Below are 24,333 nucleotides of genomic sequence, written 5' to 3'. Positions count from 1 at the left end.
ATGGGGTAAGCAATCCAGCTCACTTGTCATTTTAAATGGACACCTGAGGAGATTCAGGTGACTGACCAATGCAGTCAGTTGGACCAAGTGCCTTAAATATATTTGGATGGAAGAAGAAAAATGTGCCACGTGAATGGAAATAATACAAAAGAAATAAATTACATGCAACAGAGAGGGAATCAGGATGAATGGGAGGCTTTGTCTTCATGTGCTAGAAATAACTGAACTGATCTTCCAAGATTGTCATTAAATCAGCTTTAATAATGCGTTGTCATCAAAAAGAGGAAATTGCCTCCACTCCCAAAAGGAGTATATAATGAAAGGATGCCTACAGATGGTTCACAAGGCTGCAGCTGGTTTCTTGTTCTCCTTCCTTTATTCAAAAATCAAAGATACTGCAATTCATCAAGATATTTGTGAGAAAAAGGATCAAAGAGGTGCATTTGGGTTTTTACATTAATGTGATTCTGAATCCCAGAAAAATGAGCAAATGGTGGGAAAGCAGCTGAAGTGCCTCACTGTGATTCCAGAGCTCGTGTCCCTGGCAAACCCATCCTGCAGGCTGTAGGATGATCCTTGGCTGTAGCTGATCACACAGGTTGGACAGGGCAGGATCTGTGAGATTGCTTTTTCATGTTTCTGGGAATGTGCTAGGTCCACTGAGCAGCCTCGGTTTGGCAAGAACTCCAGCAAAACTACAAAATAAGTGGTGCCTGTAAGCTAGAACCTGGATGGAAAGGCAGCCCTAAGAGCGGAGGCTGCTGATTTCTGAGAAATGCCTTCTTGAGAAAGCACCTGCTTCTTTTAGAAGACGCAGGGATTCTTTCACCCACCTCTAGACAAACCCCTTTCTGTCCTCGGTTTGGGAGGGAACTGAGGAATGTGATTTAGGGGCGGCCAGCAACACCCTGCCGCAGCAGCTGCCGCCAAATCCCGAGCGGCGTTTCCGGCAAGCAGGGAGCAGCCGGAGGAGGGGAAGGCAGGGAGGCACGGCCGTGCCAGGGGTGCTCTGCGGCGGATGCTCGGTGCCCCGCCAGCCCCGCATCCCTCACCGGCCACAGCCCCCGCCACATCTCCCGCTGCGGTCACGCCTCGGGCGCGTCCCCTCGCCGCAGATCTCCTTCCTCCACTTGAGTCAGGTCATCCGGATTTTTTTTTTTTTTTCCCTTTTTAACCTGCAAGCTGTTTTTTCGTTCGCTTGCTCTCCATCTGATTGGAAATAGAGGAGCAGCGGGCGGGCAGCCAGGCGGTGACTCTCCCCAAATCCCCCCGGGACAGAGGCGCTCGCAGGCGCTCCGAGGGTGCAGCCTGTTCCCGGCGCTCCTCATCCCGGGACGGGGCGGGGAACCCGCTTTGGGAGGTAGGTTGGGATGCGGGGAGGCTGGGATCCCCGCACCGGGGCGGGCTGAGCTGAGGCTGTGGGCGGCTGTGGCCCCGGCGGGGGTGTTGCTCTGTCTCTGCGACCTTATTTTGGGGGCATTATTTGGTGTTTTGTCGCAAATCACAAGCATCGCCTGAAGCTTTCTCAGGCGGTGCGGCGGTGAGCTGAGTGAGGGAAAGATTCGCTCTCAATTTTGTGTCCATGTGCTTGTTTTTGCTTAATTTCCCCTCCGACGAGAGGCGTGCGAAACCTCCTCGCAGATTTTCATGATGGGGGTTAAAGTGCTGTGGATGTTGGGATTTTGATGCTATGGAATTTGTTTTGTGCTTGTTTTTTTTTTTTCTCCCAGCACCGAAAACATTCACCTGTCGACCTCGTCTGAAATAAATGGTAACGTGTTTGTGTCTCTTAGGTTATGGTGTGAAGAAAGGTGCTTGCTTACCCACCCTATGAACAAACAGGTCAGTACCTAAAAGAAGTGGGTTTGATGTTTCAAGTTACTTGGGAAAAGGAATTTCGGCACAGTCATTTTTGCTGGTGTGCATTTAACTTAGTTAAAATGTTGGTGGCATGAAGAAGTTGAGTGCATTTTCCTTTGCAGGTGAGGTGTAGAAAGTGATACTTCCAATATGCTCATGTGTGGCCCAGCATACTTAACTGGGTGTGGAAAATATAAATTTATGCTGTTTCTTGGTTCAGGATGATGTTTGTTTAATAATGTAATGCAGCTGGTTTCTGATACTCTGTTAACATCTTTTATTTGTCTTCTTGCCAACGAGTGCACAATGATAGCAGGAGTTCCTTACCTTACAACTCTAAACTGTGGAGTGAATGACCTCCTCTCTGGTATTTCTACAGATTTCACTGAATGGGCAAGTGTGGCTGTATTGCCTGGTGCATGTGTGTGAGCCTTGGATGAGTGTAGCCATGGGTAGATGCAGCCCTGTGCTTCTGATCCAGTTATGTGGCAAGACAGCAAAGGTGTCAACTGTTGATGACTTGATGACTTCAAGGGGACATGGAGTGCAAGGTGCCCTTTTGACAGAGAGGCTATTCTGCAAATCAGGATTTGCATTTTATCTCTGATGAAATTGTCCTCATTGCTGATGGGACAAGATTGTATGAGGAACGTCTCAAGAGATCTGCCCTTACTTTACATTCTCCCTCTCAAAAAAGATTTTTGAAGAGAAAAGTCACTTCTGATGAAGACAAATCCCAGTACTAGGGAAGCTCATGAGAAATTCAACAAACCAAGATTTCCATTTCCCAGAAATGGGCAGAGAAAATATTTAATCATTCAAGAATTAAGTCTTAATAGTCTAATAGTCATTATTGCTTTGCTTTCTAGTAATTCTTTAGTTTTTCAAAGAGTCATTTGCCCTGAGTGTTTTGTTCTTATTTTTTTCCAGCACTGAAATCAGTGCTTTGATCCAGGAGTGACTGGTATATATTAGGTTGTGAGCAGATAGTTCTCTTTCAGTCACTTTACAATCATAGATATATCCATGTACAATTGAAAGCTAAAGAGAAAGTTATTTTCTCCCCCTGAAGTATTTTATCCAGATGGCAATTCATAAATGTGTAGTTAAGAATCTGCTCTCTCCTTTCAAATGAGAATTGATCTATATAAAATCTTCTAATTAGTATGCCCTGACATTATCTGCAGGTTACAGTGTAGGTGTTAACACATTTTGCAATGGTAAAAGAAAGATTTCATTCTATCATTTGTGCATTGTGTCCATGATGTTTCAATGCCTCAGGATAGTAAAGCAATGAACAGAAGTAAATAGATCACCAATGTGGCTGGTAATTTTCCCTAAAAACTGACTGATGGTTAAGATGATAAAGCTATTACCCAGCCAAGAAAGAAAGTATTGGAAGAGAAGATAGGCAGCAAACAAGGAGCTCATATGGATTTAGAAAACAGAGTTAATGAGCGTAAAAAATTATGTTTTGGAAGTACGATGTGCAAAGCTGAAACAAAGGGTTTCCAAAAGCCATTCTGAGTTAGTTTTCGCAACAGAAATAGCAAGGCAAAGAAGGAAAGCAGTAGCAGTAGGCAGAGCTCAGTGTGAAGCCAGTCCCAGAACAGAACAAATTTCTTTATTTTCTTTTGAATGCGAACATAGAGGTTGGACCATGGGTACCCAGGCTGAAGAACCCATGAGGTTTAGAAAATGGAAACTGTCTGAGGAGTATTTGTCCTGCTTTCTCCCTCAGTCCTCTGGCTCTGGTAGAGCTAAGGACAAGACCATGTGTTGCAGGTACATTGGGACTGACCCAGTTGTGCTCTGGCCATGGACTGTAGACCACCTTTAAGCTCCTGTCCTCAGCACAGGTTGGCATTGGTGATTGCTGAAGTTGTAGGACAGTCCTGAGCAGCCACTGGTATGTTCCACCATCAGCATGGAAGAATTAGGAGATGTGACTCAGGATAGATCATGCCAGGCTAAATTGATTTTTCTATGCCAAAACAAATGGTTTCAGAAATAAGAAAGGCAGGAAAGTTCTCCTTGTTGTGTTCCTCTGATAGTTCTAAGCTTGCCATCTCCCACTACCTGCCTCTTTCCTCCTCAACCCCTGGGGAGCATAAGGATTTTTGGTATGTGGATTGTCAGTATTAAGAGGTACTGAATGGCCTCTTGGGATTAAGAGAAGTCTGGTCAGGGACATGTTAAAATAACGAATGAGCAGAAATTTCAGGAAACCTAAACCACATTTGAATTCTAGGAAACTTTTCTAGAGGACATGAACATATAAATAGCCTTATTGTTAGTAAGCAAGTTTCATGTCACCTTGGGCTTTGTCCAACATAACCATGTTAGATTTACTCAGATTAGGTAACTTCTAATTGCAAAATCTCTGAGTTAAACTTTTTTATATTTCATGTGCAGTGCAGAGTGATAATTATATCCTCCACGTTAATGTGCACACACACATATTTCATCAGCAGTTAGTAAAAAGACGCCTACTTTAATGTTCTTAAAACCTCTCTTTTTTTCTCTCTCTTTTTTTTTTTTTAAGAAGCCTGTATCTCTTGTAGACACCGACCTTGCATGCCTGGCAGAAACATCCAGCTGCACTCAGCAGCCTCCCTCAGGTGTCTGTGTGCCGTGTGTCTGTGCTGTCGGAGCACACAGGAGCATTGGGTGAGCCCCAGCCCCATCCTGCCTGCCCACAGCCTTTCCTCAGGCGTGGGAGGTGCTGAGCAGGCACATACACGTAGGCACTGTGGAAAATGAGCAAGCTGAGGGTGAAGTCTGGCAGCGTTAGCATGACAATATAGACACAGCCTTTCCAGACAATAAGAAGTTAGTGGTTGCAGAACACCAAGCAGCTCTTGAGGAGAAGATGGAATTTCCACTAGCGTAGTCTAGTTGATGGAATTACATTTTATGCGTTTCAGCTGATTCCAGGTCCAGGCTTTAAGACAGAATCACCAAATCCTTTCAAACTCCTTAAGTGTTTCCCGTTTTGTTGTTTCAGGATGCTCACCAGAACCCCGAGTATTGTCGCCCAAGTGTTCCTTCTTCTAAGCATCGTTCTTGTTATTGCTATTGCAGTGATACAGATAAATCAGCAGCAGATCCTTTCCCCAGGGCTTAAGGTAAGTCTTAGGGTACCTCAGGAAGGAGAGCAATGTTTCGAACTGATATTTAATAATGTGCCTTTCTAAACTCATTTTTATGGGGTGATTCAAATGAGCTTACAGCCACAAAATAATGTTTAATCACATCATCATGGGGAAACTGCAGCTGAGAGAAAAAGAGAATTGGTCAAGAGTCAGTGGCAAAGCAGGAAAAGCATTCCTTGATTCCCTCTCTGTGGTGGCCATCATACAATATTTTCTTCAGGACTGGAAGGCCAAATGGGAAGAATATCTCACTCCCCTTTTTTTTTTTTTTTTTTTTTTTTTTGCCAGAGACTGGAAGTAATTTAAAAATAATTTTGTAGGGGGAAATAACCAGAGTTTAAATTCTGCCCCCAAGCAGAGCTGGGAAGTTTAAGCTGACATCTTTGCAAATTGCTCCTGTGTATCAAAAGCATTTGGGCTCCACTTACGCACTTGATCCTTTACCACATGTTGGGACTTGCTGGATATTAACAGAAGCAAACTAACTTCATTAAGGGGGGCAGAGCAAGCTGCAAAAGACAAACTGAAATACTCTGAAGTACAGCCTTTGCCTTGTGCTGCTGGAACACGTATGCAGGTTCTTCAATGAGAGAATGTACACAGCTGAAGAAAAACTGTAGAAATTACCCTTCTAGAGAAGCTGTGCAGTCTGGTATGTTAAATTGTTTTTTTCCCACGATCCTCTAGTCAGATTTTTCTTTGAAGTCCTTTCTACCTTTCCATCTGCATGTGCATTTAATTGAACAGTTCACATACTGATGATAGGCTAATGCCTCATTGCACTTCATGGGATTATAAACACCTTTGGCTTTGTCTGAATCGTTCAGAGGTGTGTGAGTCAGACAAATAGGGTAAAGCTGTATTCTGATACCCATTTTATGTGTTTGTGTGGTGTGGCAGGGTGTGTGTGCTGGGATCTTTCACGGGGACACAGTGCCTCAAATATATGCTCTGTTGAGCCCCAACTGCTGCTTGCAGCAGCCTCACATCCCACCAATTTTCATGCAAGGCAAGACTGGACTGATATGTATCCCGGCTGAAGCCAGGACAAGGCTGAAGCCACTAAGAGACAGTCTACACATCTCTTGTGTTTGTCATTAATTCAGTTTCACATTCAGAATGATAAAATGGTTTACCTTGCTCTTTGAGGAAGCATTGGAACCATCTGGACTATCTGGAGCTCGTTTAAGTGGGGAGGTTTGTTGACTGAATCCCAGCAGCTTCATGGCTGGTTCTGGAGGAAGGCTGGTGTTTTGTCTGCTAGGTGTGCCATGGCTTTGGATTTGAGTTTGGGCTGTAAGCCTGCTAATGGAGGTGATATGGATGACCCTGTGTTTGATTCCTGAGACAGTGAGTCTCCTCAGTGAGGGATTAACACTCATAAGAAATTCACAGGTAGAAAGAGCACTTTGGTGTGCCAGGGTGAAACCCTCTAGTACCTGGCTGGTACAATGGAGCCTGGAAATGAGAGCATCCTGAACTTCATGGTTGATTATAATTAAATATGGCAACAACATGATGAAAGCAGACTTACTCTTTGTAAATGGTTTTGTTCTTCTGTTACTGCTGATTGTGTTACCTGTGGCATAAGAGCTCTTTCCCAAGATGCATGTTGAGAGCATCCATTGTGGCACAAGAGAGAAATTACATGCTATTCCACTGATGTTTTAAACTGTTGCTGCAAAATTGAATGTTTTGGATCCCTGATGGTTGGATTATCTGAAGATTGAGCCAGGGATTAGTGAAGGAAGGGCCTGCCCATTGCATGAGTCTGGAGCACTGAAAGAACTCATGACTCACTGATACACACCATAATGCGAGAAGAGTGATGAAGAGAGCACAAACATCCTCAGTGGCAAAGTCTGCAATTGTAAATTATGATAACTCTGAATGTAATGAGCCTTTGCACCAGTAAAAAAAATTCTGTTTGTCTACTGCTGTTGTGTGAGCCCTAGAGAAAAAAACCCCAGTTCATTATTGTATTTCATTAATTTTCCTCTAGAGGTGCCACAGTTTCCAACACCTAAATTTTGCATGTCTCTTTTGGCTCTTAGGAATTTTTTCGCTTTGTTTGTGGATGTTTTACTTGATTTAAAATTGTTCAATTGTAAAATTGTTCAATTGAATTGAAGTGTGCTTCTAGCATAGATATACTTTTGTGGCCTCCATCCTCCCTGTAACTGCTTTAGCTTGTTAGCTTCTCTTGGCAGTTTCCAGAGTGATTGGAAGGCAGGTGACCCATCACTACTGTGCCTGCTTTAAGAGTTTGTGCATCTCTACATCCTCCTATAGGAGTGATACTCAGGCTGAAAACATGACTAATCCTGGGGCTTGTGCATGTTTATCTGTTGGGATTATTACTCTTCAGGATGTACCTGCAAAGCCATATTCCCATAATAAGCATTTTTCTTAAAATTACTTTGCTTCCCACCTTTCTTCTTTCTTCCTTCTACTGGACTAGAAAACAGAACTCTGAAGCTTTTCTGGGTTAATGTTGTCTCCCTGTTTTCTCTGACTAATCTAGTCCATTGAGTAGATGGTGCAGTTCTTGGGTATTAGGAAATCACCAGGCCTTTGAGATGATGGAGATACTCAGTGAGAAAGTTGAAGCAGAAAGGAAAGAAGGGAAAAAAAGTAGTCCTGTTCTTTAATACCTGCTAGCTCAGGATAAGGGTTAGCCTATGCTCTCAGTCCCACATGGTACATTTCAAAGCAGGAAGGGATCACTTGTCCTTAAAGGGCAGCCAAAGGTGATTCAATTTGCACGAAAATCTAATGTCCCTGGAAAAATTTAATCCAGCCAGCTTGCCTTTGGCAGCCCACTAAGACAAGGCATATCGAATTCTCTCACTTTCTTAAGATGCAGCACCCTCTGTCATTTCTGGGTTTTTTTTATTTTTTAATTAAAGATTAATCTTAGTCCTAACATGTGGCACAGTTGTTACTGATCACCAGTTCTTGAGGCTGCATGGGCCACTTTGCACACAGTGAATTCACACAAGTTCTGAGCAGTTTCAAGAGACACCCTGAAATGGGCCCAAGAGACCTTTCCAAAATGAGCATCTCTTTAAAGGAAGCAAGAGGCTGTATAGGAAAAAGAGGGGAGGAAGAAAATAAGATTGTCAGTCACCCATTGATTCAGATAAGTGAACCACTACTCTTTGGGATAAAAATCTCTTACTTTCACAAGGAGGCTGGGAAATGCAGGGGAGGGAGGAAGTAGGTCAAAAAGCCCACAATTAACTGGGCTGGTAAAAATACTTCCATTATCTTCCAGTTCTACTTGTGCATGACAGTAAGCTCTAAAAGTAGCCAAGTTAAAAGCTTATGGTTGGCACTTTAAGCTGACTGAGACTATCTTTAATTAGTAGTCCTTAAGCAGATTGACCATTACTGTGTGATGTACCTCCAGAGTGCTCATCTCTTCCAAGGAGAGGAAATAGACTCAAATTGTCTTTGCTAAAGTAGTTACTGAAACAGAACCTGATGATGTAGTGGTTTGATAGTATCTGTGGAGCCCTTAATCTTGTAGTGAATCAGGGTAAATATTGTCTGTATAAATATAAATGAAATGTTCATTATCTAACAGTCTTCTATGAAACAGACCAGACTGGTATTGCTGGTATTCTTTGGGGGCCAGGAGTTTTTCGAATTACAGTAGAAGCTGTGAACTAATCAGGTGTGGAAGCTGAATGGTTTGCCACCTGAAGCAGTGATCTTTCCCAGGGGGACTTATTGGTCCCCAGGGAGACAGTGGTATGAAATTCATCAGCCTGCTATGGGGGCTTTTACTGCTTTGCGGACAGAAGGAGGCTCTCATTTTTCAGTATTGTCAGGCTCCTGGGCATCTGTCTGTTTCAAAAGAAAAAGGCTGACAGAAAAACAAGCCTCATACTGTATGACTGCTACCAATCAGGTGACTTTGGGAGAGCTAAACATACTTTCAGGGATCATGAAGACGATACCAAAATTGCAGTTTGCTTCCCTTCATGAGACTGCCTTCCCAGTTACTACAGTTTTCTGCTGCCATAGAATATGGGAAAGGGGGAAAGACTGGTCTGGTGAGCAGTGGGACAGGATGAAGGAACCTGTGATTTAGTCCCACAGAGAGTCCAAGGAACCTGGGGCGAGTAATTTTAATCTCTCTCATTTATTTAATGAATAATCATGGAGCAATAGTGATTCTCTTTCCCTCTTTGTTGTCTCATACTCTGGCACAGCCTGTTCTCAGAGGCAAGCTCTCAGGTGGACTGCCTAAACCACTCAAAGGGAGAGGTTTATGGGGCAATTAGGAAAGAACCAGACTTGTTACATCATTCTTACTGTCGACTATTATGTACTTTACCTCTTTGCCCATAGCTTTATGGATCCCTTGTGCATCCTTGAATCTAAAGCCTAAGCTTAGATATCAAACACTTCAGTGTTCAGGGAGTGGACTGGGAAAAAGGGAAAATGAGCTTGCTGCAAAATCAGGTCCTAACACAGTGTTATCTATTTGTCAGTGTGGATTTTGAACCTGATGCTGAAAGGAGATGAGCATTCTCCATCCCCACTGAATTAATTATTGAAGATATGTAGTATGTTCCTTGGTTTGCAGCCAGATTCATTCTGTGCTTGGCTGTTGGATTCATGCCTAAGCGCCTAACACTAGAATTAATCTCTCTTGTAAATGAGGCACTGTGCATGCATTTTCTAAATGTCTGGTGGGGCAGTGATGTGCAGCTGCATATGGGTATTTAAGCTGTCATTATTTATTTCTTCATTTAATGTATTCTTTTTTAATCCCCAGTATGGAATAGTCCTTGATGCTGGATCCTCTCGGACTACAGTCTATGTCTATGAGTGGCCAGCGGAAAAAGAAAACAACACCGGAGTAGTGAGCCAAACCTTCAAGTGCAATGTGAAAGGTGAGATCAAAGTGACGTCTCTTATTTATTTCTAACCTCACTTATACTATTGTATTTTTTTTGTTCCCACTGTGTTCCATTTTCAGTGCTAGGGAGGAAGAACGTGAAGACTATGTCTGTATCTGTAAATAATAGTTCTTTTCCTACTGATACAGTAAGGTGCTCCTAACATTGCACCAGAGAGAGGAAATTGTCGCTACATTTGATTTGCTGCATGGCAGTGCATGATTGGTGCAGACAGAATTCTATCTAAAGAGAGTCAAGACCTGTAAATGTTTCGTCCTCATGTTTCTTTCAAAATAAAAGCAAATATATATTTTATAATAGCTTGGAATAAAAAGAGTTTTAAAAGAATGGGAATCTAGCCCTTGTTAGATGCTAGTTGCTAATTAAGCTTTTCCACACTACAGAACTAGGAAGCAGCTAATAAAATCATCAAGTAAAATAGCTGAATTGGCAGAACTATTTCTGACAGGGTGTCATAGTTGTATCAAACACGTAGGTGTGGCCTTTGTCTCAGGAACAACTGTGTCTGTGCACTGCTAGAAGGTGTCCCACAGGTACCACTGTCTTTTGTCTGAGGTTTTCAATTGATTCCTCGCAGACAGACTAGGCTGGCTTTTGATCACACTCCAGTTTGGTTGAGTGTAAGTTCTAATGGCTGGTTGTGGATTCCTTCACAGCAACTCTTAGTCAACTTCAATGACACCTGGCTCAGCTTTCAAAGATGTGAAAATGACACACATTTTGTGAAGATAGGAGGCCAGGTAGAGGAGGGAGATCAGGTTTTTTGTTCTCTGATAATAACTGTTCAAAGAGAATTTTTTTTCTTTTCTCTCAGTCATGATCTCGCAAAGTCTAGCATCCCTCTTTGTGTCTGGAAATAGATGCTGGAGTTGTAGCCACAGAGGCCCATGAGTAACTAGGGGTAGAAGACAACTAGGTGTTTCTTAACAGCACCAGCATTTCTATCTCCAGTTTTAAACATATGTGTAGATATTCCTAGCAATTCTAGAACAAGGAAAGGAAAACAAGTGTAACACAAACAGAAGTAATGCACTGTCATGTCTCTAATGATGAAATTTCCTCACAAACTGCTGGGATGGTGGCCAGCCTGCTGAGGTGAGGGGTACACTGTGCTAGCTCATGTCTTGACTCATCAGGAATGTTGCCTGTAGGAATTCTGGCATGAGAAAAATGCACAGAGAAACTGCATTATTCTTCTTCTCGAAAAGGACAGGAGTGTTTTGTTATTTTGCTTTAATTGGTTTAGATTTTGTTTTACCTCTGGGGAATACAAATAAATTACAAAACAGAGGAGTCCAAATTTCTGTGAACTGTCTGGGTCCATGGCCTTAACCGTGGTCAGCCAAGTACTCCTCATCCCTGAGTGTACAAAATCCCCAGGGTTCACTCTTCTAGTCTTGGATAACTCTGCACTGGAGGAGACAGAGGGCTGGGTGATGGGATATGTCCCCACCTAAGCTGTGGGTGACAGTGGTGAACACATCTGCCTGTGTTTCTTCAGTGACTCTCTAACCATAGTCTTAAGCACTTAAATTGGGGAATGGTTCTGGGCATAATGAGAGGCAGATTTTCACATACCTACTGAACTTGAAGGTCAAATGATCAACTACTCTGTGAGTTCTGTGGTGGTTTTATGATTTCATTTCTACCTTTATTAAGTGCCTCTGCCCCTGGTGTAGGAACCAGCCTCAGATCAAAATCCTTTCTTTATGGTGCTGTTAATCTGTCCTGGTAAGGCTCAAAGCATTGGCAAAGCAAGCAGTTGTCAAGAAGAAAATGGTCATTGCCTTGTGACCTGCTCTGTCTGAACACTGGAATATGGGAAGTTGCAGCCACCAAAGAAGTGTGAGGCAATGGCAGCTGCTGAGGATGTTGCTCCTCTGTTTTTCTCTGGTAACAGCTTTCCTTCCAGCTTCAGGCCTGTTCGTGCTAGACTTAAGACTTTCAGAAAGTCTTGTTCCAAAACCAGGGCTCTGAACATCTAATGAGGACATGGCAATGTTTAAGTCCACGCTGTCAAAACCCAGGAGTTTTGGAGTGTGGAATCTGTAAAGGCTTACATATTTTTTCTTCTGTTTCTATCAAAGCAATGTGACTGAACATAAATGGTTTCTCATTGCAACTCAGTAAGAGCCACCTTTTGCTTAGCTTAGGTTGTGCAAGACATGGCTGTTACAGGAGAAGAAGATGGAGTTCTGGCAGTTGTTCCCTGCAAGGCAGTAGCTTCATGGAAGCACCTGGATTTCTCTCTTTACAACTTCCTCAGCTAGGGAATTTTAGTAAGGAATGTTTTATTTACACCCAAGTTGAGCCTGAACAAGTTGAGATCTTGATGGTCCTTTGGAGTGTCGAGCAAGGCAGGAAAGACTTTGATGTTAATTCTTCAAATAGCTATACTTTATGCAGCATGGTGTAACTCTCATTCCTGCTCTTTGAAGGCTTTGGAAATTCAGAAAGCTGTTTAGCAGTTCATGCACCAGTACAGACTTGTATCTCTATGAATTCAGGAGCCATTTCTGTGCATCTTGAAATTTCACCAGCAATTCCTTGCAAAAGTTTCTTTATCGTACTTTCAGTTGAGAGCAGTGAGCTGTAGAAGTGCCAAGGTGTCCATGACAGCTGGGGCAAACCAGATTAGAAAATCTTTGTTTTAGGCTGTGGAAGGAGGGATTTTCTATACTTGGGTGGAGCAGACAAATCTGACATCCATGAGACATGTTATTTTGTACAGCACCAGCCATGAGTATAGTTATTTTCCTCACGAACATCTAACACTGCTGTCACGTAGCTATACTGCATATGTTACCCTAGGAATGGTATGTGGGTATGTATGTTTTTACATACAGAAATACAGACTAGCAGTTTGCAGGCATCTTCTCTGCCTCACACAGCTGAGACAGTCATCACATTGTTTATTCCATAAGCACTCCTAGTTTTCAGCCATCCAACCCTTGTTTGCAATTACAGGAGGGAAGGGGGAAATGTCTTTCTCTTAACACCTGTTTGCTAATTGGGCTAATTTATAGTTGGCAAAGCAGAATGAAATCTATCTTCTTGCTCTCTTTTAGGCCCTGGTATATCCAGCTATGAGAGTAGCCCTGGAGCTCTTGCCAAGCCTCTTGATGACTGTCTGAATAAAGTCAAGGAGAGAATACCAGTTCATCTGCATAAAAACACTTCCGTTTATCTGGGGGCTACAGCTGGCATGAGACTGCTGAGGTATGGCAGAAACTTGAACTACTCTGTATTCACACTAGCATAGCAGTCTGTGAAAACAGAATGTAAAAAATGCATTTTTACCCACTGGAAATTGGCCATCTCAAAGGGAAATGGAGCCCAGCCAATTTAATTAAATTAACTTTTTTGATAGGGAAAGCGTGTTTGCATAAAACTCCTCTGTTATGCCGTATTGAAAAGAAATGCTTGCTTTATTTCAGAGAAGGCAAGAGTTTAATTTTCTCTTTCACATCTGTCTTGAAATACAGATAATGTTTGTGCACATCCATGGGCAGCAAAGGCAGATTGAAACTAGACACTGAATTCTGAGTGTGGATGTGATGTGGGTTTTGGGGTCTGTCTGTGGCTTTAGCCCTGGCACAAATTGGCTTTTAATATTTGTTCTGTGGCTAAACAGAGTTGAAAGAGAGATTCCAGGACTGTTTTAACCAGAAGCTGTCATATAAACACTCGGTTCATTAAGAGTAAAGGTATATACAAGGAGAAAAACCCCCACCCATGAACTTGCATGATAAAGGGTGAAGTTGGTACATACTGGGGGAGTTGTTTGCTGAAACAATGCTGGATACTGGCTGTTCCCTATCATAAGCTTCCCCTTTAGGGAAACAATGTCTATTTTATCTATTAGGTGATTGTAGGACATTTCTTGAATTGCTAGTCAGTGAACAATAAACATGAAATTGCCTTTCCAGATGCTCAGTGTCTCATGTTTTGTGAATTGCTTAGGTTGCAAAATGAATCGGCAGCCAATGAAGTCCTTGCGAGCATTCAAAACTACTTCAGAGCACAACCTTTTGAATTTAGGGGAGCACAAATCATAACTGGGCCAGAGGAAGGGGTGTATGGATGGATAACAGCCAACTATTTATTGGGCAATTTCTTAGAGGTGTGTGGAAAAAAATGCATGCTTTTCTTTTCACTGTTTCTCTCTTATAAATGAGAAGTTTGAGAGGACGTGTCTGTTAAAGTCTCATAGTTGGAACTTCTACTGTCCACTGAAATCTTTAGCAGGGTCTTATTGTGGCAGTAATAGGGCAAACATAAATCAAAGAATATGTTGTTATGGGAATGTGATATGGCAAAGGTAAAACTGTTGATCCATTAAAAAGGGCTCTTTTCTAAATGATATTGGATGCCTTACCCAGAAACAAAAAGTTAGATTGCTCTTAAACGCACTGGTATGTTAAGTGTGACAGGTGTTGATTGTCTTGACAGCAGTGCCAACTAAAGATGTTTTCTTCTGCTTATCTGCTGTCTCTGCAGCCCTACTGGTAAAGGACCTGCGCAGCTTAAGGGCCTCCAAATTGTTTGGGAGTGTTGGCTCAGTTGTCTTAAGCAGACAGGACTGTTTGAAGCACTGAAGGTGCTGATCACTGGTCAGATGTGCCTCAGCTGAGCCAGAAATTGTTCATACCCAGCTCATTCCAAGACTGCTGAAAAGCTGCAGGCTGTGAGCAGGAGGCTGCGATACCAACTGTCTGTGCAGACCAAGTGATATCAATATAAACATAGTTATGCTGTTCTCAAACTTGAAATGGGGTCAGGCAGGAGTCCCATAGCAGAGAGGGAGTCAGATGTGTTGGAAGATCCCTTTCTAGACACAGGTATTCAATCTCATTCCATTCAGAGTAAAAGCTGTACCAAGATGATGAGCAATCACTCATCTGCATCCATGGCAGGAGTGTGCTGCCCTTAGCATTGACTGCGCTTCTGCCACATCTCATTAGGCTGAAAGAAATTTCAACCAATACTGCTGAATATTGCTAGCTGTCCTGGCTGAATGCTTCCTACTACATCGTGGCCATTAAATAAGAAGGAATTACTTGTTAGTGCTGTGAGTGACAGCTCATGGTGAATGTGTTGCTGACTTGCAGCATTAAGAAAGACAATATTGGAATTACCCATTCTGTAAAAGTTTTTCCTATTGTGTGCATTTTGTGCAACAAAAAGGGCATCATGAACTTCAGGGTGGTGTCTGTCTTCTACCACATGAATTTTAATAATCCAAATATCAAATTCCATATGTCAAATTCATAAGGAATGGACTGCAAGTCACTGTGAAACCAGTTTAGTCTAGAGAGTTGTGTGAAGAGCTACGTGTAGAATATCACTAGCAGCAGAGAGAAATTCTGACCTTTCTTGTGACAATGGGCTAGCAGTCAAATTCTGTGAGGGCCTGTTTATGGGAACCTTTCACTGTAGAATTTTATTGTGAGTATATTTGCTAGCCCACAAAGTTTTGTTTCCCTTCTTTTGTATACATTCATTTCATCACACTCATTGGGCAACACTACAGTAAATATTGACATAGATAATAATAGAAAAACTGTGTTTGGCACTGTGACTATGTAGATCAAATACAGATCTTGGGGAATATTTTGGTTAATAGGGAAAAATTCCATCTGAATGGATCAGATTTATTGCCATTGCAGTTTCAGTGAAGGAAATGTGCAGATTAGGGGTTCTTGTTCTTTTGACTTTGATGGAGCTTTCATCTGACTTTCTTGCATTTTTCACTCTATTTTCACTCTCTGTCTCTGTGATCTCTCAATATTCTATTTCTTTAATATTTCTTCATGCCTTGAAACAAGCAAATCTTGATACCATTTCCATCCAGATTTGTTCAAAATCTCATGGATATCTGAACTTCAATTCCCTACATTCTAGGATAGACATTGATCTGGCTAGTCCTATGCTTTGATCACTGTGCTGTTCTATTGAGTTGAGAATATTATGCTGCATTTGTTTTCCCATTTTTCAAGATTATTTCACTCTCTGAAAGTGTGTCCCTCTAATATAAAAACATCTGCATGTTTTCCTCACAGCTACTTTTTTTTTTGAAACAGTGAAGGACAAAGAAGGGGGGAAAATCTTAAGAAATTAAGAACAGAAAAGTTTGAGGGGAGAACATGCAGATGATATTTCTAATTTGCCTTGCTTTTAATTTTACATGTAGAGAAATCTTTGGAGGACATGGGTCCATCCTTACAGAAAAGAGACTGTGGGTGCACTGGATCTTGGAGGAGCTTCCACTCAAATTTCATTTATCCCAGATGACTCCGAGGTGGACTTCAACAGCACCTTGCAAGTGAAGTTGTATGGTTACAACTACAATGTCTACACTCGCAGCTACCAGTGCTATGGGAGAGATGAAGCTGAGAAAAGGCTTTTAGCATTGCTGCTCCAGGTCTGTTTAAGACCCTTTGCTATGTTGCTCTTGCAATTGTTCAGTAATTGTCTCGAACCTAAGAGCCAAGCAGGTTCTTAGGCTTGTGTTCTCTTCCCTTTGGTGAAGTTTGGAGACCCCAGTAAGAGCCCAGTTGTGCTTTGCTGTGGACAAACACACTTAGGTTTCATACAAAGAACTACATATTTGTTAAAAATTAGTGAGAATTCTGTACTATTTGACACAAAGGCCTTGTAAGTGTTTTCTGATCTTGCCAACAATTTCTGGAGAAAGGAGTTTCTATATATTATAGTGATCAGCAGTGTTGAGCTGACCAGTCATTTCAGTGAACAAAAATACACGCAGTTTAAAAAGATTCCTGTAGTTAATGCCGAATTAGGTCTTCCTTGCTTTCGACTAGCATTTATTGTTTGGGGTTTCTTGTTTGTTTTTGTTTCTTTTTCCCCCAGAAATCAAACACCAGTGCCAGTGTGGATAACCCCTGCTACCCTCAAAATTATAAGACAGCATTAACGATGAAGTACTTCTTTGGCAGCCTTTGTACGCAGTCTCTGAGACCAGCAAATTACTACCCAAACCAACTTGTGAATTTCCATGGAACAGGAGACCCAGGTCTGTGCCAGGAGATGGTTTCTTCATTGTTTAACTTCACTGCTTGCAGAGACAGAGAGGACTGTCCATTTAATGGAATACATCAGCCAAAAGTTAAAGGGAATTTTGTGGTAAGTTTGCAAACACAGTGTGTTTCTTTTTGAGCTTGCTTGCTTTTGATTTCTGTAGTTCTGAAAGTAATTTGTCATTTAATACTTTTCTATAGGCTTTCTCTGGATTCTACTATACAATTAATGCTTTGAATTTATCTGGCCACTTTTCCCTAGAGGACTTCAATTCAAGTATGTGGTTTTTCTGTTCACAGAGCTGGGCACAGGTAAGTGGGTTGTTTGTTTGGTTGGTTTTTGGGGTTGGTGGGGTTTTTCTTTTCCATTTTAAATCTCTAAAAGAGGGATATAAAAATAATATAGACTGGCTATGTGTTCAGAACCTTTAAAAAAGTCTGTATCAACCTAGCATTTGTTTTTCCACTGTGCTTCAAAGCATGTAGTATTTCTATCAAGCTTAACACTTGGAATAGGTTTTGAAATTTCATTTCACAGTTCTAACCATGCAGATGGATAGAGATGACACGGAAATTTTAGAAACCATAACATCCTCAGTCTTCAATGTGCAGTTTTATGTTTATTTTTATTGTTTACCACATAAGCTATATCACTTTTAGAGTCTTTCTGAATCCCTGTATCTAGTTGTCTACACCTTTATTTGGTGTTTCTGAAAAATGTTACTAAGTTGTAATTATGAATCCAAATATTCTCTAGTTACAAAATCCCAAAACATTTGTTTTTTCCACAATTAACATTTAAAAAAAAAACCCTTTTGCTTTCAGCTTCCGTTTATGCTGCCTAAATTTGAAGAAATATATGCTAGATCCTACTGTTTCTCAGCCAATTTCATTTATTACTTGCTTGTACATGGTTACAACTTCAATGCAGAAACTTGGCCACAGATACATTTTCAAAAGGAGGTGAGTAATAATAATTTTCTCTTACTGCTGTTTTTATCAAAAGAGGTTGAGGAGGAGACAGAAGATGCAGCAGCCTGCAAAATTAGAATTGTTGTAAACAGTCTTTGTAAATAACTGTCAAATGTTTGGCGTAAAACAAAGCCACATTTCAAACCTCAGTAACAATCTCAGCCTGGCTTCAAGGGTCACACCATTACTTGGAGATGCTACATAGATTCTTTTAAAGAGCTTCAAGCAAAAATCAAACACTTGTGTTTTAGACGTTTCCCCATTATTTTGCTCTAGGCAGTGATCTGCCTAAAACACCTCACCAGTCAAGGTCAGTTTGAGCTAACCCTGCTGAGCTGGACAGCAGAACTCTGCTTTTCTCTCTGCTAGCAGAGCCTTGGGGAACTTGGCAAAGCAAAGCAGTTTGTAGGCAGTGAGTGGTGATGAAGCAACTAGGACAGTTTTCATCCTCACCCGGCTCATCCATCTGTGCCATAATCTGTTCTCTGGAATAAGAATGCATTTTGATGGGGTATTGCCTTTCAGTTGACAGAGAGTAGAAGGCTTACAATATCTGTGTAATAGATGCATTTCTCTTTCTCTCTGCTACTGCACAAAGCCTTACTCTAAAACCCGATTCCAGACTGTATCTTAATGTCCATAGAGTTTGGAAATACTTCAGCACTTGCATGCAAAACCAACAAAAGAATAGGCTGTAGATCTTCTTGGTGTATTCTCAAATCCCCTTAGATGCAGGAGATGCTGGCAAGCTGTGAATGAGAAATCAAAAGGAATGTGTTCTGTACAGTCATACCTATTACTCATGCAGTAAGGAATCAAGTAGGATTTTCTTGCCTTATTTTGACCTCTGGTGGACAACCATTAGCAGCTCTGGAAGAGTGTCCAAAGTTTAGCTGTTCTGCCAGGAAAACAGCATGGAATTTACTTTGAGATCTTAACCTGGACTGGGCAGGGGGGTGCAGTGTGGATTTGTCTTTATATTTAAATATATATTGTATTGTCCCCAGCAGATAGGAGCAGCCAGACACAGCAACATTTTTCTGTATTGAGCCAAGCCTATAAAAATACTGAGCAAAATAAACCCCCAACAGGCTTATTTAAAATTAATACCTTTGTTGCCTGGATTTTATGCTAGGGTAATCATGAAACTCCAAAAGGCAAAACTACATTCTCTTAATTAGATCTGCCCCTACTAAAATAGTAAGATCTAATGTTGGCTGCTCAGCTAAGCTACCCCAGAGATAACAGCAAAATCTCACTATGACTGGAGGGTAGTTTTTTTTTTTGTCTATTCTAGGAGTATATTTCCTTTTAATTAGTGAACACAACCAGTGAATAAAACCTTGGCCTAATGCTAAGATCTGGATGAGATCCAGAGCTACATGATTTGCAAAAATTTAGTTTTAAACCTCACAATAAGAGGAGAACAAAAGACACTGTATCTTTACCCTTTGATCCTGTGTTTATCAAGTGCCAATTAAGGATGATTACTTAATGTAAAGGACAGTGGAAAACTGGTAAACTCTGTTGCTCAGACTAAAAGTGGGGAAAGAGAAAAGTAGGAGGACCACGGAGCAAATACAAACACACTCCCTTTGCTGTTGTTTTACCCATTTGGAAGTAGTTTTTCACTTATGTTTATTTTTTTTAAATGGAAGAGCCTAGTTTTGGTTCGTTTTCAGGCTCAAAATCAACCATGGAACAAAAGATGATAAATAGAGTTCCTGCTTTGGGGACTTCACCGTGGCTTCCTCTTTGTCCATGTTGGTGAGACTCTTTGTGGGGTTTTTTTTGTTTGCTTGAACTAAATTACTTCCTAGGATTTGGCAAAGGTGAGGGGCTAATTTTAGGAATTGGCACAGCAGTGATGGGGTTTTTTATTTGTTTGTTTAAAATGTGCTTCTTGCACAGAAATCCCATAACTGGCTGTCTGCATACAGACCACTCATCTTTGTGCCCATCCAATACCTGTGTCTCTCTTCTTTAGCCCAGTAACTAGTTTAATTGCCATCCTCTGGAACTACAGAAAAAGGGTAATTTAAAATGGTTCCATATCTTCTTTATATATTCCACTAAAGATTTCTCCTTGCTAATTTACAAGGACAGTTGCCAGTAACAGCAGCTGAGCTTTTGGAACCTCTTCTCTTTGACTGAAAATTCCACAGGAATAGGACTCTTCTGTCTTTATTTCAGGTTGGTAACAGCAGCATAGCATGGTCACTCGGTTACATGTTAAGCCTCACGAACATGATTCCAGCAGAAGGCAAGCTGATCCAGTTACCTCTGAAACCTTCTCTGTTTACTGGGCTCCTCGTCTTCCTCACAGCAACAGCACTGTTGTGTCTCCTCTTCCTCGTTTACTTGTGTATTGTATCACATAATCGGAAGAATGTCCCTCGCGTTGAACACGTATTTATTCCAGAATGAATGAACTTCACTGAAGACAGAACAAAAATTTTACAGTGCTATTAAGCAGAACTTTATTTTGACCCCCATTTTTCAAAAATAAAGACAGCACGAATGATTTCAGGACCAGAAGCATAAATAGAGAAGAGGCACAAAGGAATCTGTGATATGGTGAATTGGAGTGCTTTTGAAGTATTTTGGCAATTGTGTCTGTAAACCTAATTTGTCCAGTGTGCAGCAGAGAAAATGTGGGCAGATATGTCACTCTGCTTTATAAGGGATTACTAATCTTTTCCTGCCAGGCATGTATTGTTTTTTTGTTCATTAACTCTGTGCTAAATGATGAACTCCAGTGATAATGGATTTGATCACAGTGGCAGTTGTTTAAGATAAAATTAAACAAGCCAGTAGCAACTGTGGGAGGTGGGAACATGGTAGCTGTCCTTGTGTGCAGTGCTGACATTAAAAGCCCTGAAGTAATCTAATTTCTGAAACCGGAACAAGCACTGGATAATGACAAGAACTGAAAGGAAGAGCTGTGATGGCATTGTTTTTATTGCTGTTCCAAACAGATTGATCCCCATCGCATAAAGGTGTAATAAATTGTCAACACTTCTCAGGACTTTCAAGCCTGTCTTAAACAGAGCTATATCTTTTGGTACCATGGAGACCCCAAAATGCCTCTGTTGCAGTACATAAGATTTGCTTTGGAGGTGGAACAAAATGCTTTCATGCTTTAGAAACTGAACCTAAATTTAAATATCTCGTAGTTGCCTCCAGAAGACACTGGAGGTGTCCTTTTCTCTCTAACTTTCACTGAAATGCTTTTTGTAGGTTCTCATAGAGAAACCTTGACCTGTATACCTCACATATTGTTGGTCTCAGACAGTGGCAGTCCATACTGATTTGGCATGTATGTATTATTTCAGCTGTTGGGACAGTCTCAGATCTGAACATTCCAAAGCATTAACATGTTAGGCCCTTCTTTCAAGGGCAAGAGGAACAGGAGCCAGTCCCCAGGCCAGCAAAGCACCTTTTCTGTGTGGGTTCAGGAATACATTGCTGAAGCTGCAGTCATGGCTGTAGTGCCTTGGTCAGCCTTTCCACTGTCTTGGCCTCAGTGTTCCCTCAGCAGCATTGGGATCTACCTGGCAGATGCTTCTGTCAAATGCATTAACTCCAGAGCTTTCCTAGAAGTGCTGCTGCCTTCACCCAGCAAACAGCTGGCTTCCTTGAAAGCCCAGGCATTCTTCACCAAACCTCACTTCCTTAAATCATAGGACTATCTCAGCTTCATCTATTCCCAGTATGGATTAGGGGCTAGATAGAAGAACAGTGGCCAGTATTTTTACCCATAAATAATGATTTTGAGTCTTTTGTTTCAATATCTCCGTCTTACTTATGTTTGGTTGTAGGTTTGGGATTTTGTTTTCTTTTGTGTTTTTTTTTCCCTAGGCTGACAGATGATTTGAAGGGAGCTAAGTATATTTTTAAATGGAAAAAAGAAAAAAGTTATTTTTCAAGCAGGTCAATAGGGCTTTGTCCCTCCTCTATTGATACACTGCTAAGTCTTGTCAGTCTTACTGGAGTAGCAATAAGGTACAAGGTTTATAAGATGATGAAGTGCTCTGTGGCATCAAAGTTGTATCTGATAAAGTATAAAATTTACTTCAGAGTGCATGGACATTACAGAGGTTGGCATGAGATAAAGGCTTTATCTTTTGTGTGATGTGTAACTGCACTTATGGGTGAAAAAAACCCCAGACAGTTGGATGAGAGCATTAAAATATTTTCTTTAGTTGCCAAATTTCTGTGGAAAATTGTACTCTGGAATATTCACTTGCCCTACAAAACCTTTGCTTTGTGAGTGGCAGGGCCATTCAGATGTGTTTTTACACAAATGGAACACACTTGGAAGTTAGTCTCTGTAGAGTTGGCAGCTAAAGAACAAGTAAATTTGTTCAAAAATCATTTGGACCTCCAGATGTACTTGGATAGACCCAGTATCTGTTCAAACAATCAAATTTCCGCTGTGAATCACCTCTTTTGCTTTTCTGGTAGTTCCCTTTTCTTCTTATGTATATAATCACCCCCAGTGTCACCAGGTTACCCACCTGCTCTGTCTTACCTCTCCTGGCAGTTTCAGCTGGGAAAGCTGAAGGTGTTGAACTTCCAGCCAAGCAGCTTCAGTGACTAACTCCTCCCCCAAGGGTGAGTTGGAACCAGATCAACAGGCCTAACATTGTCCTGCTGTCTAGAACTGAAAAGATCGCTGGGAGAGACAGGAAGTTAACTGCACTTGGGAATGTGTACAGACCAGAGGTTATTTATCTTTTTATACTCTTTAGTGCCTGCATATGAAGATTAATAAAATTATGAAAAGTTAAGCCAAGTGTACTTTTTATTTTTAGCACATTTTTCCCCCACTACCAATATTTTCATCCTGGTAGACAAGCTATTCTGAGTAGAGGGGTAGGAAATCTCTGAAATGCTCTTCTAGGGGGTGGAAATTTGCAAGCTGCAAAACTGATCCTGCAAGGTTCTGAAGTGGACAGGACTCATTATCACCTGATTTTTTCAGCAAGGAAATCCTGGTGGTTAAAATAAAGCCACTCTTCTATTTTTTTTTTCTTTTATATTATATATATTTATAAAACACACATAAACACAACTTAGATATTTAAACACTGTTACACCTCACTCAGGGACATATTCCTTCTAGGGCTTCTTTCAGTTTCACTGGTGTGATGTGAAGCAGCAATTCCCACTTATCAAAGATAGTTTATCAAGATTGGTTAGAAAAAGAATTGTTGGACACTGGGAACATGACTGCAATATGTCATATGCAAAATCTCATCCATGGGGAAGCAGCAAGAAATTAATTAATCCACCAGAAGCTGATGAGAAATGAAATGCATATGGATATTTCTGAAAAGTGACGAAACTTCTCATACAGCAATATGCAAGTCTGACAGAAGCAAGCACTGACCTCTACTGCATGGTGTGATTCAACATTGATAAAACCAGTTAAGAGGACAAAAAAGTAAACAACACTGAGTATGATAGTTAATCCTGTTCTGATATGGGGAGCTTTAATTTTTAAATTCAGTTATTTCAGACCAGGAATTTATGTAACCTCAATTCCTTCCTTTCATGTAGTACTGGAAAGTAACACGGCAATAGGTACCAAGCAATAAAATGAGAGCAGTCCTGCCCTTGTCTCATGAGCTCTGAGATAACATGCTCCAAGAATTTTTCATGCAGTTATTGACACACAAAAATCCAGAGTTAGAAACTCTCCCAAGTACAGCCCCTCTACTGTGATTGGTCAGTAATTTCCATTCAAGTTATGTAACACCAGCTAACTTCTTCCCATCCTCAAGGGAAGGGTCTTCACCTGGGCAGGGTCTTTTTGACACAACCTTTGAGGTGTGATTTTTGCTATTATAAGGAACATAATTCAGCGACAGGGTACATGCATCTTGAGTATGTTGCCAGGTTAGAACTGTATACATAGATGTCTATCAACATCTTGATTTTCTGTATCCTTAAAGCTTGTTAGTTCCTGGATGTCCTTGGCTAGGGGATTCTGGCTGCTGCCTGTTCCACTGATAAGGTCTCCTTTCCTGCTGATTAGGCTTGAAAGTTGTGGTTGTTTTACTCCAGCCAACAACCAAGCCCCAGGCAGCCACTGGCCCACTCCCCCACAAGCAGGATCAGGGAGAAAATGATAAGGTAAAAGCTGGAAAACTCGTGGGTTGAGATAAAGACAGTTTAATAGAGAAAGTAAAAACCGCACACACAAATAAAAACAATTCACTGTTTCCCATGGGTAGGCAGGTGTTCAGCCATCTCCAGGAGTGCAGGGGTCGTGTAGTGGTGACTGGAGAAGATAAATGTCATCACCTAAATGTCCCCCCTTCCTCCTTCCCCCACTTTATACACTGAACTTGATGTCATATGGTC

At 41.3% G+C, this 24,333-nt stretch overlaps 1 protein-coding gene across 3 annotated transcripts; it reads left to right on the top strand.

Moving 5' to 3' along the window:
• Positions 1–569: 569 nt before the first annotated feature.
• ENTPD3 (ectonucleoside triphosphate diphosphohydrolase 3) lies at positions 570–22,754 on the top strand. Of its 3 annotated transcripts, none has more exons than XM_085051222.1 (11): positions 570–1,360; positions 1,794–1,842; positions 4,868–4,988; positions 9,805–9,922; positions 13,018–13,168; positions 13,913–14,072; positions 16,143–16,373; positions 16,823–17,095; positions 17,191–17,301; positions 17,815–17,952; positions 20,155–22,754. In XM_085051222.1, exons 3-11 carry the CDS (start codon positions 4,869–4,871, stop codon positions 20,386–20,388), a joined length of 1,536 nt encoding a protein of 511 aa, XP_084907348.1. In that variant the 5' UTR covers positions 570–1,360; positions 1,794–1,842; position 4,868; the 3' UTR covers positions 20,389–22,754. The 3 variants fall into 3 exon arrangements, with proteins under 3 accessions (XP_084907348.1, XP_084907346.1, XP_084907347.1); XM_085051220.1 differs by having other exon boundaries at positions 1,731–1,842; XM_085051221.1 differs by lacking the exon at positions 570–1,360 and adding an exon at positions 1,410–1,540 and having other exon boundaries at positions 1,731–1,842.
• The last annotated feature ends 1,579 nt before the right edge of the window (positions 22,755–24,333 follow it).

This window comes from Lichenostomus cassidix, chromosome 2, assembly GCF_008360975.1.
Source record: "Lichenostomus cassidix isolate B80296 chromosome 2, HeHo_3.0, whole genome shotgun sequence".
In the NCBI taxonomy this organism is placed as follows: Eukaryota; Metazoa; Chordata; class Aves; order Passeriformes; family Meliphagidae; genus Lichenostomus; species Lichenostomus cassidix.
This window is presented reverse-complemented; position numbering and strand designations above follow the sequence as displayed.

Bases quoted from the DNA above. Each gene is read 5' to 3' on its own strand.
- ENTPD3 (XM_085051222.1), top strand. From the start codon at position 4,869: ATGCTCACCAGAACCCCGAGTATTGTCGCCCAAGTGTTCCTTCTTCTA. The intron at 13,169-13,912 runs GTATGGCAGAAA...TGAATTGCTTAG, and splicing joins GCTGGCATGAGACTGCTGAG to GTTGCAAAATGAATCGGCAG. The intron at 14,073-16,142 runs GTGTGTGGAAAA...TTTTACATGTAG, and splicing joins TATTGGGCAATTTCTTAGAG to AGAAATCTTTGGAGGACATG.